The 18,802-nt window shown below is 36.2% G+C and overlaps 2 protein-coding genes across 4 annotated transcripts in view; one reads left to right on the top strand and one right to left on the bottom strand.

The window, feature by feature from the left end:
- The window catches only part of LOC145781006 (protein DOP1A-like), a 69,915-nt gene that overhangs the window by 16,739 nt on the left and 34,374 nt on the right, over positions 1–18,802 (top strand). The gene's annotated exons all lie outside the window — the stretch shown is intronic.
- Positions 1,382–9,463, bottom strand: LOC145781008 (uncharacterized). 2 transcript variants are annotated; one of them, XM_082592713.1, is made up of 4 exons: positions 9,325–9,463; positions 2,749–3,014; positions 2,130–2,376; positions 1,382–1,957 (listed from the first exon to the last, which is right to left on the bottom strand). In XM_082592713.1, exons 1-4 carry the CDS (start codon positions 9,386–9,388, stop codon positions 1,848–1,850), a joined length of 687 nt encoding a protein of 228 aa, XP_082448839.1. In that variant the 5' UTR covers positions 9,389–9,463; the 3' UTR covers positions 1,382–1,847. The 2 variants fall into 2 exon arrangements, with proteins under 2 accessions (XP_082448839.1, XP_082448837.1); XM_082592711.1 differs by lacking the exon at positions 9,325–9,463 and adding an exon at positions 4,557–4,728.

Below are 18,802 nucleotides of genomic sequence, written 5' to 3'. Positions count from 1 at the left end.
GCAAATACTTAATGATAAACATTGCAATGCATATTTTCCGAAATTATTGTGCTTTTTCCCAGTCGTTTAGTGTGTTAAATGTAATGAAGTGGTCGTAATTGCTACACTCTGACAACATTTCTTTCAAGTGCCGCGTTTATTTCCTACCCCACCTTATGTACAAAAGGTGTTTAACTAATTTTGTCAACGATTTTCGTATTAACTCACTTAATGCTTATTTGACGTCTCTGAGAAATAATTGTCCCAAACCCTTAGGGTGGAATTTAAACAACTAATGAAGTAGCAAAATATTTCAATGTAATCTCTCTTGCACTTCCTTTGCTCGAACATAGTTTCATTATCTGTGCCAGTCTGTTACAGGCTTTTACACTTCTTAAAACATTAATTAAGCGCTGGTGATGATTATATGCCCACTTAAATTTTTCAAATAGTTTAAAGGATTTGTGTTTCACCCAGCAATTTATCTTTCTCATATCGCATGCAACGTTTCAACAATGCAAAAATAACAACTTCTGATGACCGGGCAAGGTCATGAGCTGTTTCCAAGCGTTATGGTGGAAGTGGGCAGGATGACGAAGAAATCAACTTTGTGCCACTTTGCAAAAAGTCTAAAGCAGCAAACCCAAAGGAAACTTCCCGCAAAAGGCCAATTTGTGTGATTCTTCAAACGTAGTCAAAGGTTGTCCGCGTGTTAGTACTTCGTGTCATTTCGCCAAGACTTGTTTTTGATAACCAAAGCCTTGTATGAATAAGTCACTTGATTTTTGTATTGCAACTGTGAATAACTAAATTTGTTGCTGCGTGGAAGCTTTGAACGGATGTGACGTTTTGGTGAGACCATGATAACGTTGATTTTAACAAAACCTTACTGCTGAATACAGTGCAAAACTTGACAAGGTTAGCTTTGCTACAAAGTACTCTAGTTGTCATACTAAAAAGTCCCACTAAACTTTAGGTATAATTAACATTTGAAAACTATGTAGCTTGCTTCAAATGTGTCTTCTCGTTTTTCAAAAGTTATCTTGCACCGTTGTATACGCTGCAAAGGTGTTTGTTGGTGGTTATTAAACTTGCACACTGTCAAGATTCGCTGCCAAAGGGAGTCATGTTCAGGAAGATTTGACTTTAAGTGAAAAATCGCGAACCTTAGCGTCTTCGGCATATCCGCTTCAATAGGTGTTACACGGCGGGTGATAAAAATCTTCCTTGATGTTATCTATTCTAGTTACTCGTCTATTCACTGCTTAGAGTTTATTTATTGTACTATCGCCGTTATCTCAAGACTGTTTACTCTCCACAAGCGCTGTTTGAAATTCTCTTCCTACAGATTGTGCTTGCTATTATTTTCTCAACTTAGGCATTCCAAGTACAGTTGTTTTTTTGATATATTTTCTTTTAATCAACATCAATAATACATGTGCAAATACAAAAAAATAAATATGTGATTTTACAGATCAACCTTTTAATCGTAAAATACAATACAAGATAAATACTATTACTTCATAAACATGCTGGAAAGTACGTTTTGCGTCCAAAACTTCACATTAATGTAACGTCTGCCATACTAAAATCAACGATATAATTTTTGCAATGTCATTTCACAAGAACAAAGTTATGCAAAATTAACATAATTTAGTAGTATGAGCAACAAAACGAAAATCCGGACCAAGTGTAGTGTTTTTACATAAATACATTAAAATAACGTTAAATAACGATCAAAAGTATCTATCAACTCTTTAGTCCTCGTCTGTGGGGTGAAGACCGAACTGGTCCGACACAACATTCTTGACTTGAGGTACGTCCACGCTCCTTGTTGACTTTTCATTGGAAGGTTTTGAAAAGTATATTTAGAGCAGAATCGTCGACCGTTTGCATTGTGTTTTATAGCAGAAATAGCAGAGTCCAGAAGACATCTTGTTGAAAGCCGTAGATGGGCGAGGTCGTTGCGTGCGTGGCTCTGCAAATGAAGGAAAAAATTAATATCGTGCTTTGCCAGTTGAAAGTTCAATTTTCTATGAGTTGGAGAATTATAAACCTTGTATACAAAAAATTACAATTGTGGGCTCACATAAAACAAGTAAACGTTATCTTTCAAATTTTTGCAATATTTCTTCGGCTATGAAACTTACTTATGTTTTTGCAGTCTCTTATGCTTCGCAGCTTCGAGCAAAGGTCTTTCGGGTTGCAAAGGCTTGTGAGTTTAGACATGACCTCTAAGCTTTGTATGCTCTTTGTCACTGAGCTTGTTTCAAGTTCTGTGACTGAAGTAGTGGTCACGACCTCTTCAGTTTCTTCTGTTTCTTGAATGGCTTTTGGTTCTTCTGTTGCTTCTGGAAGCATTAGTCCTTCTCGGAAGGCATGGAGGATAGCTTGAGCCTGTAAAAGCAATATATCGTTTTAATTTTCTATTCTTATCTTTAATATTTTGAGCAAGAATTTTATCTTCAATGATTGATTAGACAATTTTGAAGTAGGTTTCACTTTGGATATTAAAAACAAAGCAGCAGATTTGTTTGACTATTTTTATGGCTTCACGTTTTGGCTTCATTAGTTAAAACTTCGCTATTTACGCGTTTTCGTGGCATCTAAAGTTGGCTGCTTGCTTGTTTTGGACGCTTCGTGTTAATATCAACTCAGCTCGCGTCTACAGTTTTGACAGATCGTTGGCTGCCTTGGTTACTTGTGCCAACTAAGTTTTGGCTTCAGTGCAACTTATGCTCAAAAAGACAAGTTTAAACCGGTTCTTACCAAGTTTTCGTCGTGTGAGCAGTCAGGCATGACTCCTTCCCATTTGCCGTTATCGCCACAGACTAAAGCTGATCGTCGGTGGGGGCCTGGTGGGTCAAGTGGGCAGGAGTATGTGAAAGCGCATTCAAGTCCCACAGCAGCATCAGTAGCTCCCTCGCCAGCGTGAATGTCGACTATTTCATCGGCGTTGCATGAAAGGCTGGCAGAAAACGACCAAACCAGAGCTTGTTCTGTCAGGGCTTGAAGTTTGCACGTGGTTGGCTTCACTGTAAAAAAGAATAAAACCGGTTACTAAATGCTCCGCACTGTTGGAAAATTTTGTTAGCAAAATTTTAAACACTTTCCAAACAGAATTATTATTTCCAACTTCATAATCCCCAACACGAGCTATTCGGCTGGTTGCGATTACGCTTTAATTTTTTTATTGACAAGACTTCAGGTATGTTTTCGCTTAATCAGCTTTAAATTTAGCAACCGCATCGTAGTAACAGACGGAGACTTGTGATGACACGCAGCTGTATTTGGCTTGATTAAAACTTGGTTTATTAAAAATTTTCGCCTCCCACAAGCGCATATTTTTCTCTTCTCACGCGAGAAATCAGACCACAAAGTTCATAGCCATGACTCAATAAACCGCACCTCTATTTTTACTCTGCTAGATTTGGTGTTTATTTCATGTTCCAAGTGTTTTTTTTTCCGAAACTTCCAAGGTAAAACAAATTTGTTAGTGTTTTTTTTTCTAGCAAAATAAATTTTTGCTAAATTGTTCAAAACGACTGGGAGCGTTAAATTTTTTCTAATAAGATTATTTGGGAAGATTGTTGCGAAACATTCGGATCAAGATAAGCCTCTGGTGTGCGAGGCTGTTAATTGCCTTGAGGTGTTTTTGATTCAATTTTTTAAACTTTCTTTTCAAACTGGTTTTTTAGAGCGTCAGCGAAGTACTTGCGGTTTGATGGACGTTGTTTTCCACGCATTTTTTTTAGAAATATTTGGTCCAACCGATTTTGTTCGTGCTATGTTTAAAGAGTTTTGACTTCTTTCAAATGCCAGGCCAACAACGAGATTTTAAATAAAGCTCTTTACGCGTGGTGACCAATTTAAAAATGTCATGTTACAGGAATTAGCGGTCTATCGTTTGCGATTCCATGGTGGGTATCGACGCTAAGCCGATCACCGAATGCTTTGTGTTTTCGCAAGTTAGTTGCAACCAAACGCATGTTCCTGTTGCCACAAATCGCTTTTGTGTTGCGGTATTTCACGAGAAATAGCATTTTCCAAAGAGGATTAGTCTCATTGCCTCTTTCTACCATTTCAATAACGCTGCTTGCAATGTCTAACGTTTTATATTAACTTTACAGATTCGTAGTTTTATTTACGACAAGATGATAAGTCGTCTTTTTCATTAAAATAAACGCAAATATAAACGCTCTTTACAAAATTGCTGTTGTGTTTCATGTAATCGGTTGCCATATTCGAAAGTCGGTGCCAAAAATTTTCTAACTCCTTGTCTTTGAAATTACGACGCCTCGAGTAATAATTTTTGTTACGGCGAATTATAGAAAACGCAAAAAAATTATCTAAAGATTAAAAAGGTTAGGTATTGTATCTTTCAAAATTCTGATACAACAATAAATACATCTCGCATCCTCTTTTGTGTTCATTGCACAACACCAGGAAATTTGAAACTTAGCAGCTCGCGTTTTTGAGCTTTTGTATCCAACGGAAAGAAGCAAGATGCAATGATCTCAATACTGTACATTCCAGTTTCATCAAATCGCGAATGTTTTTTAGTTTAAAATTTGTACCTTTGGGATTTGCATCTTTTTTCCATACAAAGTAAGACGCTTCAGTTGTGCAGATAAGGAGAGCAGACAATGCAAGAATCAGATTCATTTCCATTTCTTTTTGTTTAGTAATATTTGTACGTTACAACTATGTCTTAGTGTGGTAGCTAAAACATGAAAAGTCATATTTAACTTGATTGCTTGATGAATATTTCTACCTGAACTACCTCTTTATAATCCATTATATGTAATTGCAATCAGTCGGTTGTAACCCCTGTCATGAGTGTAATCTTTCAATACACTGCTCGCAAATTATTAAAGTTGAGCTTTCAACCAAAAAAATATGGTTTGAATTCACATCTTCTATCAAATATATGAGTCTCCTCAGGTAGTTAATAAGACAACTCGGCAAGTTAACATTGTTAATTGCAAGTGTCTTAATTAAAACCATCTTCCTTGACTCCAAGGAGTTCTGATAGCTTGAACACCATTGCGCAGCTCCTAATATACGCTGTGTGGACCGAAATCCTTTTTTCTTTTTCTTTTTTTAGTTTGAGACTTAACACGATTTCTTCTCGAGTGCCAACTTCACCAGCGATTAGCAATAACCAGTTATTTTGTGTTTGTTTCTTTCTCTTCCTTGTTCACTCACACTCTACCGGACGCCACAATTTTAGTGTGGGTCACTTTTGAAAGATAATTACTAATTTTTTTGTTTTTCTGGTAAACAAAATCATGAAAAACATATTGCAAGATTTCGATACTCATATTTTTTTTGAGAAAAAAAAACTCGTATATTTTTGAAAAACATGTTTTCATTCAAAAACTACGACATTGATTTTGATAACCTAAAAAGAATGTGTAGCTTTGACAGTAGGTCTATGTTTTTGACAACAGGAAACGCTTGCTAATAGGTTTCACACCTGTAACTAAACACGTTATTGCATGTCAACACCCCATGAAAGGCTTTGAGTTTGTGCCTAACGGTCGATGTGTATTTTTTTGGCTCGAGATTCCTGCTTACGATATTAGCTTTACGAATTTTATCAGTATCGCAATAACGCGTATGATAGCAATGTACAGTCCTTATTTGTTATAAAAAAACATGTTTGTGCCGTTTTCAATATGATTTTCGTCGGGAGACACACTTTTGTTTTTTACTTTTACACTATAATGGCTACTTGGATCGCACTTCCGTTGGCTTGTCTTTGGAATGAAAAGCATGTTCGTTTTACTTTCATTGCTCTCACTAAGGTGGAACGCAAAGGCTACTTATTTGGAAGCAATTACAAGGCTTGCAACTCTCAGCGCATTTTTTGATTATGCGTCACATTGACTTTGTAATTAAAATTTTTCTGAGACGTAAAAAGAACAAACTATATCTATAGAGACATTACTCATCAATATACACCATTAATTTTCATTTGCCATTTTTCTTTCTAAGAATCTTGTATGCTCCCGTATTACTAAAACATATCTGATGTAATTCACATTTCGTTGCTAATTCAATCGATTATTTTCAGCATTAGCAACATTAACCTTTTCTTTCATTTCTTGAGGAGCTAGGTCTATATTTAATTTTACCGATGACACTCGTTTCAAAGCTCACTTTTATTTTCAATGACCAGACGGTTACGTTATTTGAACCTTAGGTGAGACTTGGGCGGATGTTAAACTTCATTAGGTATTCTTATGAAATCTTTAAATGTAAAATGTGTAGCAAAATAGCAGACGTTGTTGAAACACAACTGATTGTATTGCTTGCCAGGGCAAAGCGTATTTCCGTTTGTTCGAGTGGGTTTGTTGCGGAATTAGTTGGCGCTATTTCTGTTTTTGTATTAGATTTTGGCAATATAAAAGTTTTTCTAATAAATTCCTTTTTTGAACGAGTTGGCTACATAAGGAAATGCTTGTTGGAATCATCTAACCACTGCTTGAATGCCATGCTTCAAAGTGGATTTTTAATTATTTAATTCTTCATGTTCAATAATGAGCTTTAATGTTTGCTCTACGAAAACTTGGCTGGTCTTAAAACACCCAGACTACTTTTAAGATTATAAAGAAAGTCAGCAGAAGGCCAGGGTTGAATTGAAGGGCAACACATCGGCCACACTGTTTTCCACTGTTTTGGTGTCAAATCTTGCAGACTTTATGGTATTGATGGAGAAACAGTGCAATGAATACGTTTCAAAACATTGAAATCATGTCAACAAATCCATTTATTTTTGTTTTTAGACATTTTTTGCGGTGATTGTTGGTGTGCGGAATTATTAGCTGACTTACTCAATTGTTTATCGAAACCACAACTTCGTGGTACTACTGTTGTTTGCGCGTTGGTCACTGATTTGAATTCTAGTCGTTTCGTAACGGTTGTAATTCTACTTTAACTATTGCAAAATATTTCGTGTCAATAAGTAACATGTAACTTTGTCGTTCAACTGGAGGTCAAAGTTTCAACCAAATAGAAGCACTTCAAGTAATAACCCAAGTGTCTTCTGCGGTCGCGTAACACTCAAAGTGACGCATTCCTTTCAAAAAGGGTGTGACATAAAATGTTTGCTGGCGTGATTTCGTTTCACCGCGTGGTGGCGCCGCAGGTCCATTTTTGTTTACGGTTCCGTTTTCTCATTTGTTTACTCGACCACGTCGCGAGAGTGAAAGCTCACGTGCGAAATGTGAATTCTTCCATGGCTTACAGTTTTTGTCGCATATGCTGAAGTTTTAATTGTTGACGATTCTAATTCTGGCGACGGATTAAATCTGTGGAACGTCGCCTAAAATAGAGCCAGATTTTGAGACAGTCACCTTGTGTATTTTGTTGACTTTTCTAATTCATGTGACATTCAACCGCATGTTTTTAAATGGCATGCTTTATCAAACCAGAGTTTCCATGTTTGTGAATCGTTTAGCATAAAGAAAAACTTCAACTGTTTTCTCTATACTCGATGAGTAAAATATTTGAGTAATTATAAGCGCAGGTTATAAATATCTTGAAGTGATCTTATTCCTTCGGTTTGGATAAGTTATTAAAGTAATATTTGCAGACCATTGCCTTTGCTCGATGACTAAGCAAGGAGGCTACATCGCTAATAGCCATTAAGTTCAACTTGTCGCCTATCATTAAAACAGTTTATTTTTGTTCTCCAATATCATAATTCCCTTCTAAAATTACACGGTTTGGTCGTAACTGGTACCCAAAATACCTCCCTTCAACTGCTGCGCGATCAGTTTTCATGCGAATATGACTAAATTACCCTTCATGGGCGTGTTTAGCGCGGAACCCAAAATGGCGACACTTGCATCAACAACGAAAACCTGTTAAATTTTTGTTTAATTATAACTCTTGGCATTTTTTGTCTTGCAAATTGTGGTGCAGTCGTTTTGTTGTTTGTTTAGTTGTTTTGTCAATGTTTTCATTATGTGCGCTCAACATATGAAACTGTCTGTCGTTGTTTGATGAGTTTTGTATTTTTGTTTAAATTTTTCACCTGATTTACGCCGAAAGACCTTGTTCTGTATTCAAAGCAAGTTAAAATACAAAGACATTTGCGTTAACTGTGACGCATATTTTCAAGGTACGTTTTTTCACGTTGAACATACGAAACAAAGTTGTATTTTTCCAACAAAAAAAAAATCCAAAGTTATGCAACTTCGAGGTACACACAGCGACGGTTGGCGATTAGCTTTGAATTTGTTGCACAACAAGCAACGCATGGATGTTCCAAACCAGCTTATCTAATCATCTAAGTTGTTCTTGTTTAGTCAACATCTCTATTGTTCCGATGATACACGCGCACAGGATTGCGAGAACGAACTAATTAACAAACTGGTTTTCCTTTTAATCGCCGTCACGTATCAGCAAAACTTCAGTGTATTTTCGATCCGAAATTTACTTTTTTAAACCCGAAACAAAAAACGTTCCTAGACGTCGAAGTAACGTGGTAATGACAACCTTCTCGAAAGTAACATATTTTTATTTAACTTTACTTTTTCTGTGGACAAACTACAACAAACAAACATGCACTTTAAAATAGTAGAACTATGGCACAGGGCATGATCTATGAGTCTTCGTTTTCAAGCTAACTCGACAAAGTGTAAAATATTTTTGTATACATTCAAAGTTTATCTGATTTTCGCAGTTCCACGCGCGCTACCCTTTGTATATGTTCAACCGCTAAAAATAGATTGTTTTTGGACCTTTTCGATGGTCATGCAAGATAGATGCTTGCCGACTTCACTAATCCTTTTCAGCATGAAACCAACGCAAACATGGTCATTGGCTTTTGGGACCACATTATATCGCCACACGGGTGGGTAAATTTTTTAAGCAACGAACGACTTAAAAAGGTTCACACGGTTGAAAGAACTAACATATGATTCTTTTAGATTCTTAGAATATTTCCGTGATTTCAAGAGAAGTATCTTACAAGCGGTCAGTTAAGTTTCTTCACGGGTTCCCTTTGAAACGTGATAAACATATGAAATCCCATTGTTTCGCCGAACCTAAGATTACCTTTATTGTATTAAGGTGGGAAATTTTGTGTGAGACTTTCATGTTGGGTAATCGTGTAGCGGTCTGTGAGACTCTTTTTTTCTTATACAACATCCGTACTTTTATCTTAAGGTACACTGTAACTTTATTTATAAAAAAAACAAACAAAATTTAATGTTAAAATTATTTACTCTAAAAACACAGTTCAGAATTTTTTTGTTGATTTTAAGGATTCGAAATCCCAACTCTAAACCAACAAAAAAATTCGAAACGTTTACGTTTAAAAATCAAACTTACGGGGTTTTTGTGGCATGTAGGCTGCCAGGAGAGCCATGTAGAATTGTTGTATGACGTTCACCATCTTGGTAGGTAGAAGTTGCGATTCGGGAAATAACTTAATTAAATATTTAAATTAGACACAATACAGTTTTTGATTTTTTTTCTGTAAAACAAAGATTGCAATCATGTTTTTTTTGTTCTTAACGTTGCATCAACGCAAAACGTAAAGCTATTCTAGCCAGAACACAAAAAAGAATGCTTGCTTCAAACATTCAAAACTAGTCTGCTTGAAAATCCACTATCTCGTTCTGATTGACTTTCTTTAGGCGATTTTCTTCTGATATTTCGCTTTCAAACCTTTCTTGAAAGCTTATCGTATCGTATACCTTTGACCTTTATTTTTCCTGTTTGCCCAACTTGCAGCATTTTCTGCGTTCCAGCTGCTGTCCATACAACTGTTTCGCTTTGACTGTAAATTAAAGTAACTGTGGTTTTTGTCGTGTCACTGTATTAATAATTGGCGCTGTTTTGCGCGATATAAATTTTCTGACTCATAAGTGGGCTGCATCATATCGTTATGATGCGGATTTTATAGAAATCTCTACGCTCTTCACTTCACGTACCAAAATAGACATTCCGCTAAGAATTAAGTTTCTATCGTGTTTGGTTTTCAGAAAAGAATTAAAATCTTAAGACATGATAGGTCTCTGCTTGATTGGCCAAACCGCAGTGTGGTTTTCATTGTATTATCTATTTTCTTTCTCTATTCGACTGATATCCAAAAGTGCAGATGATTATTCCATAATGAGTTGCATTGGACTGCAGTTCGTCTTGCTCCACAGCCAAGCCTCACGCATATGCCTTAATTTGGCCACACATTTCCGGACGAGAGCCACATTACATTAAAAAACTACGAAGACTGACTAGCCTGTATAGCAAGAAGAGGTGTGCGATAGTGGCAAGTTTTAACATCCAACCCCTAAGTTTCCAAGTTCTATCTTTAACAACTCTTCTATCTTTAACACAGTGAATTCCCGCAGTCGCATTTAGCGATGTACTCATACACCTGACCAGGATTGACTAACACACATGACCATCTGACTAAGTCCTATATTTAAATCAGTTCGACTTTCTCGTGACATTGATCCTAGTTGACATCAGGTGTTTCGTACCAAACATTCCCCAGCGACGTTTGTCGGTTTTCTGTCGATCTGACCGACTTCGCCTCATTTTATACCCAACTCATTCTAAACAACTTAATTGCTGTTTTCCAAACTTCAGACGACTGCTAATCAGCTTTTATTCTTATGGTTTGTCACTGCACACTCTTTCCTGTTCGTTGCAATGACCCTGTCAACACCCAGGTCTACCTTAAAAACTTATGCCTGTTTAAACCCGATGAAGTTCCTTTTTATCCATCAATATTTTTACCCGAACTTTACTTGCTGGACAAGTTTTTGCGCTGCTTCTTTGCAGCATATAACCGAGGGAAGGTCAAATTGCTGACGTTTCAAGTCCAACATTAAGATAATTAGGATGTATAGCATGCAATTTGCTAATGTTCAGCGCTGTTTATTGCTGAATTCGAAGAATAAAATTATGACAAAAATAAAAATACAAAGCCTATGATTTGAACTGCGATGAAAAGGGTGTAGTCCCTTGCAATTTTTTGGTTCATTTAATGCGGAACAAGGTTGGCTTATCCCGTTCAATAACCAACATTATCACGCATTAAGTTCTACCATATAAAGTATCCAGCTCTTCAAATCGAATTCCTTGCTAAATTGAATATTGCAACCAAACTATAATCTCAGAGGGTTTTTTCGGATCATTGCATTACTTGCAATCATACATCAATCAAGATCGGATTTTGATCCTTTTCAACATCCTCACAACGTTTAAACAAGTCAGATTTACACAAAGTATCCCTCAACTTATAAATGAGGGGTCGTGCCGTCCCTCTTGTTCTTGTGGAATGTGTTTACTGTTTTCATAACGAAAGACGCTCTTGTCCCATGCTATTTGGCCGCAATTATGATACGAAGTCTCATTTTTTGTGATTGACATGATAAGTGTCGCCATCATTGATATTACTCTGCTATGCCCGTTAGATTGCAACAGCATAAAATAATATGGTTACGTTTTTTTATTTTTAACCCTGTTATTCATCACAGAAGCGCCCATTTAACCTGTTTAGTTTTATTGACTTATTTGAGATATTTGCCGATATTCTAACTACTCAATTGACGAACGTTTTCGATTTTAAATCTGCCACCGTAATAAAGAGGGGTTTTAAATTTCAAACCGATGACTCCGTTAGAGAATTTCTAGCTATTATTTAAAAACATATTCTCAAACTTTGAAAAACCGACGTGTCATGCAAAAGATTATCGTTTTAGCAGCATTTTTCATACTTTGCAGGTTTAGCAGAATTATAAAACCATTTCAAAACCTCTCTGGACTTAATTAAAAAACGCACAGGCCATGTTTGAGAGGCTACAAGTTAATTATGCTTTAGAAGAATTTAAACAACTTCTCCATCAGACTTCAAGTGAGATCTTGTTACCGTGGTTGGTATTTTTAGAGTTTCAAGACATTTGAAGAGGATATCAGGATAGGCTATTTTTTTTAGTCAGAAGCTTTTTCAACAAGTTACAAACAATGTGTTTTGAAAATCACACAAAAAACGAATCGATTTCAAACATTAAATGTATTTCCTTTGCAACGGAACAATAGCAGCTAATAATAGTACACGGGAATTCAAAATGAATCCTTTGCTGCTGCTGTTTATTTTCGCTTTCTGCATTTCTCCCGCAACGCACACTAATTATAAAATTCTTCTTAAAACAAGTCGATTACTTTGCACAACAATTAATCACCGCCGCAGCAGTGTGATACTTGTTTGTGTGTATGTGAACACGACTGGCAACATGAACGTAGCCACAATGGAATTTGTTTATTTGAAACCAAACTAACATCTCACTATTTTTCTTTGTATCTTTTCGCATTGCGGTTTTCTTTAAAACTTTCTTGTTTTGATTCAAATTAGTACCAGTTATTGTGTAATATGACTGGTAAAACAGTTTTTACGTCACTTTTTCAACATGTCTCCTTTTCTCTAATGTTAATTTTCAAAAAGTTGTTAATTAAGCTAAATTTTAAACATGGATGAATACTTTTTACATTTAAAGCTGAATCTCTGCATATTCGCTGCATCCGGACTTATTGGTTGCACATTTTTGTATCCCCCTTCAGGCACGTTAGTAAATTTTTTTCCAAGGCACTGTCGTGTGCCTTTCAGTAAGGTCGCCCACGCTCTCACTGCTCCGGCACGTCATCATCATCAGGTTTCTTCCTCTCGTCGAGGGTTGAGGGCAATCAATCGCCAAATCTTTCGATTGTGAGATTTTTCAATTGCAGTATTGTTGACAAATCTTGTCCAGCTTCTAATTTCCTGAGGCCAACGTCTTAGTGATCTGCCCCTGTTTCGTTTTCTATTCATTTTTTCTTTCAATAGTTGTATTTTCTTGGAATTATTGCGAATTATGTGGCCATCATATATCAGTTTTCTTGTTTTAATTGTTTGTAGAATCCCCTAGTTGATGTGCATTCTAAATAGTTCATTTTCGTTATGAGTTTTCCTTCTATAAAACTTTAAACATCCTTCTACAAATCCACGTCGCTTGCGACACCAACATACGATGGTAATAGAATAAGATCTTGATGCTACATTGCCACAGATATTTCAGCATCGTCACAGTTAACTCAGCAGTTTGAAGTGAAACCGTGCGTCATGAACTAAGGTTTATTTAGAAAGTGTTGCACCATTGACTGAAACTTAATACTTGACCAGGAAATAAAGAAAATAAACTTAACCAAAATGGTCTCTCGAAAAGCGAAAAACGTATATTTAGCGAAAGCATATCATAGCAATGTCTTGTGACGACCCAGAACAATGTTGCAGTGACATAAGTGTTGTCCTATTTACTTAAATCTTACAATTTTTTTTACAAATTTAGCTCTCCAAGTTGTGTTTACAGACAGCCGAATTCGTAAAAGTTTTACTTTTATTCGTGACATAGCTGGCTACTTTCTCGTAAACTCAATTTTTTTTTCAAACAGTTTTTCGTTACATCAACCCATTTTCTTCTTCACGAAACAAAGTCTCTTGTCTGCTTTTACATCATATTTTTTGCCTAATGTTTTTTGAATTGTTGAAAGTTTCGATTTAAAATTGGTTGGAAACGATTCTTGATACACAGGTAGGCAGAAATATCTTGGCTAATGAAACAATATCGAGGCGAGAAAAACATCAAAAGTGAAAAATCGGCTAAATTAAGAAATATTTTACATCTATGGCTATAAACGCATACATACATTAGAAGTGCTCTCTTGGGGTGTTTTCATTGCAGAAGAACGACTTGTAATTCATAATTTTTCCTTCACAACTGACTTGGCGCTAGACTTGATGTAGGGTTTGATATTTTTGCCATATTTGGTTCTGTTGTTACCACCCGTTTCCGAAAGATGTCGAAGCAATATTTTGTTGACCGCGGTTTGGGTGGGAAGGTTATGCGGTTTTAGATTAACACGCGATAGCCGGACATCTGCTTATGAGTAAATAGTTCGACACTGTACTCACCACCGGCAATTTCTTGGCAACAACTCCTATCTGTGGCTGTTTTTAGAAATTTATTCTGTTTGTATGTTAAAAATTTTCTTTTTCATTTTTTGGGACAATTTTTTTTAAAGGAACTTCAAGTTAGTAACCACCGACAACGGATGCTAAGCCAAAGCATGTGCTCTGAATTACTTTTTTTTAATGTTTCCACTTTGATGTTTTGGCAATGTTAAAATGTGATGAGAATGAACAAAGATCGAAAAGTCGCATTCATCTGTTTAACAGTGCGACAAAGGTGTGTTTGCTCAGAGGAACAACCAAACCATGAAGCCATTCACTCTTTTGCCTACAAAACTAATAATCTTATTGGTCGGTTTCTCTGCGTACAATTTGACGATACAAAAATACCGCTAAATGCAATCCCAGCGAGAAAAACTCGTCATTTTTCATTGATTCAACGTTTAAATTTTGCTATCTAGGATGCCTGCTGCGTGTGTGGCAAACACACCCTCATTAAGGAGAATCAAAGGTGTACGATTTCTGTTTTCGAATTAATTGCCGACTCCGTACCAGCCTGCCATAAACAAGCGAAATTCGACCTGTGTTGTTGCAATATCATTTTCTCCTTGCTAATGAAATGATTCCGATAGCAATTAATTTAAAAGACGAGATATCGTAGAATTTGCTTTGCATTTTGTTTTTGCTTTCATAGGATATTTGAAATGTTTTTCTATAAATGCGAAGGTGATCCCATTCTTGATCCAAGCGTCGGGGTATGAAATAAGGTACTGATTGTAGGAGGCCTCCGACACCAACGAAAGTAGGATAGTCAGTTCTTTTCTCTCAGGCCACCTCTCCTTCACCAACTACGACTACCCAATTTATTACACTTCGGGAAGAGAAGATTTGACTGGTGTTTTTTTCAACAACCAGCTTTAGCGGGAGGTAAACTAGGATCACATAAGTAAAAAGCGAGCGTCTTATCCTCTGCGCAACTTCACCGAATGTTCACTGTCTGTACCCAAAACGATGTGATTTTCTTTGTCACTTTCTATTGCGTTGTTATCATTCTGACAGCAATCAAGCTTGGATTTTCTATTCCGGTTACTTAGAAAGACAAAAGTTGCAGTTGCCTTTTTGCCTCAGGTTTCATAGTTTTACATAATTTCACCTTTGTCGTGTAAAAGTGGCAAATTTTGAGAACTGAATAAAGTCGCGAGACATGAAATCGATTAAAAAGTTACAAATCGTTTGCGCTCAGCTTGCATTGCCAGCTCGGCTTGGGCCATCTAAAATGTTAACTGTATAACTGGTCTATCTATGTCGTTAACTCGATCTAGATATTTGTTTTTTCCGGAACTTGACGAAGCTCAAGTATTTTTGTGCGCTGTGCGGAAGGATTAACGCTTTTTCCGTGTTTTGCCAAGAAACCAAAGATAAAGGTTAAAAACCACGAAAACTATACAAAAATTAATGAACTAAACAATAATCTATATTTCACTGCAAACGTGTCAAATGCGATAAGCACAGTTTGGAAATCGTGTAAGCATTTCTTTGTTTTTTTCAACATATTTTATTCTTTTTTTGTTCCCATTGAACAGTTTTCATCCAATGCAGTTTTTCAATCAGTTTTAGTAGATATTGATTAATCGATTGTGTTAATTAGACTGTTTGATGTATTGTATACTGATTTGTTCTAATTATACTCTTCCATCACTTAATTCAAACTATTCGGTTTAACGCCAGATTTATAGGTAGGCATCGTTTGCAGACAATCCACATCATGCGTACCAAACTTTTGGGTCTGCAGTGGCTCGCCTAAAAACATCACATTTCAGGCTATTCAAGGTTCGCTACAGACACTGGTCTGCGTACCACTCACGAAGTTGTAACTATGGGCGGTTTCTCAGGAAATAATTTTTCATGCCGGTTTCAGACATTAATTTACCTTCCACCCAATAAATATTGTCGACGATTTAACTTTTACACCTATTTTGTGTCTGAAAACGTTTAAATTCACAAATAGAGGTATAATTTGTAACTGTACAATGTACATCTGGACTGACACACGAATAATTGTCATTATTTCCTGGCTGGCCTAGAGCGTTTAAAGTCTTACGCCCCACCTACATAAGAACCAGTGCGTTCGATACAACCCACTAACCACTTTTAGCATTCGACCTTTACAACGAAATCACTTTACAATCAAAGCACAACTATTTTTTAAACTGACTGATGCAAGAAGAACATTATTTAATATCTTCATTCTTCATCATACAAACGCATGGAACAAATTATAATCAAATGCCATGAAACCATTGTGCAACTTTGCTTATGGTTTCTGAAACCCAAATTTGTATAAACTCAATTCGTGGTCAAATTGTGGATAGACTTTACGGCAGCTAGATAATTTTGGTTCAAACTCAGTAATTTTTGACTAAATGTTTGATGTTGAACCATAAAAGACACAATGATCATTATCAACATATACGTCTACACAACCTATTATATTGGTTTCAGCTAGCAAATGAAACCATTTTACAATCATCAAACGTCTACAGACGTTGAGTTAATGTTAAACAAGACTGATGAACGAGTTGTGTAAGTACTTGCATATAATGTATATGAAAAGTTATTATTTCAGCTATGGAAAAACATTCTGGAAAAGCAAAAGGGCGAAGCGTTTGCTGGACCCTTGCAGAAGTAAAATCAATGTAAAAAAGATGAATTTTTTTAGCTCTATGTCACATTACTTGTTTGTTTTGTCTAGACACGAAGTTAAAAGATTAAACTGCAATTTCCTTCCCCGTTGTTAACTAGATCTTATATGCAGAAATTATTGCAATCTACGCACTTGTTTTAGCAGAAAATCGCATTGCTGTTGACATATTAACGTTACAATGACGTTAATGAACTATAAACTATTCTGACGTAATAGCAACTGATTCTTTGATTTGGGCCATGTTTGAGTTTTCAATTCCAAGAAACCAGAAAATCTAAACATGTTTTGTTTGATTAAGATTTCCCATCCCAACTTGGATTTGCAAATATTCAATTTATCACAACCGTTTTTTTTTCGCTTTATCATTGTGAATATGGAACGACTTTGGACAGTTGGGCAATATTTACTGATGGCAGCCTGACCGACTGGTCATAATTTGTCCACGAATACAACACCTAATGGTTAATTAATTTAACAAATCAAGTGTTATATCTCAGACTAGGCTTCATTTCAATAAGTGCTTACGCAAAAAGGTATAAACAAGAATTCTGTGAAAGTCTGCTTTGCAATATCGTGATAGAAATCACTTATTTTTACTAAACACTATGTGGTGTAATCTGTCTAAGACCCTAAGTCAACACTTCAACCGTCTTTCGATTGTATTCATCTTAGACACCATTTCACCTCTTGTGGATTTCTCTCATGGCAATTGTGTGGTTGTCTTTTATTTATTTGCCACACGTAAAACAGCGTCTGAGCTCGGTAGATCTGTTCTTCGTCTTCTTGTGGCATTCTCCAATGTTGCAACCAGTGCCTTGTTTCAGTGTTGGGGTCTGAGGTCCACATCGGTGTGCTGAGGGGCAAACATGGCGTAAATGAGTTTGCTGATCACAATTCTGATGCTGATGTCATGTATTTTTTACTCAAGATATGACCTTTTTCACATTTAGTTTCTTTGTTGAAGACTCTCCTCGTTCGGCTCTTTTACAGAGAATTTGTATGCAATGTTTTTATCTTTTGCATTGCAGCAGCTAGCCGAATATGTGACCACAGTATTTGACTGTCCATTGCCCTCACACACATGAATTTAGGTGTGCAGAGTACAGCCAGCGTTGCATTGATAGTTTTTAACGTTTTACACCAGCAGAGACGAATACTACAGCATGTCAACGTGTTGTCATCATGGAATTCAATTCACCTTTTCACTCAGTAAAACATGATGAAACTACAGTCACAGACATATTTAAAGATATTTATTTTTGAACCGTTCTTTGAATTACGTTTGTCGAAGTAAAAGTGTCACACTTATATCACATCTTTATTTAAACGGTTTTCCTTGAAACCTCTTACTCACCTACAGTAATTTGTCTGCTAGCGGGGTTGTAAATTTCTGTCACAGTAATTTGTTACGCTTTCACTTTGGATTTCAGATTTATAGCCTAAAATTGACAAGTGAGATTTCCCGAGTCCAATGCTTGGAATGTCTTGCGAATTATATACGTACGTTTGGTCATGCTCAAAATCTCGTTATCCAAGACAGGCTTGAAGAAATAACGCAAATGCTTGTTTTTGTATATTAGATAGTCACATAGATCTTGTCATTCTACACCTTATAATGTTACTTTTACCGATCGTATGCCTGAATTGCAATGGTGTGCGCTACCTATCGACTATTTCTGCTAATCCACAATGATAACCTATTATTATCTACACAATGAAAGTTACACGAACCCAAGTAGCAGATTGACCCTTCTCATTTGGCCAAGTGTCTGGTGCACCTACTTTCCATTTATTGCAGAAAGATTACCTTTCCTGTTATTGCAAAAATGCTTAGATCATATTTTTTGTAAACAACCTAATAACGATCAAAATCCCCGGTTTTTAAAGTTCTCATCCTGATATTTATTTATCAGTTTTACGTAACATGACAACACATTAATGGTAATGTAATCAAGTTTTTACATCGAAGGCCTGAAACGAATTAGCGTTTCATAGTACAAAGGAATTATGTTAGGGTTAGTCTTTCTTTTTTAAAGTGTACAATGTTTTGACAAGCACGCTTGAACCATTGCTATCAAGGAAGGGTCACCTACCGAAAGGTTATCAGCTTTTCAATGCGACATTTATGATCCAAAGTCATAAGACATGATTTG

Source organism: Aplidium turbinatum, chromosome 12, assembly GCF_918807975.1.
Source record: "Aplidium turbinatum chromosome 12, kaAplTurb1.1, whole genome shotgun sequence".
NCBI classification, from domain to species: Eukaryota; Metazoa; Chordata; class Ascidiacea; order Aplousobranchia; family Polyclinidae; genus Aplidium; species Aplidium turbinatum.
This window is presented reverse-complemented; position numbering and strand designations above follow the sequence as displayed.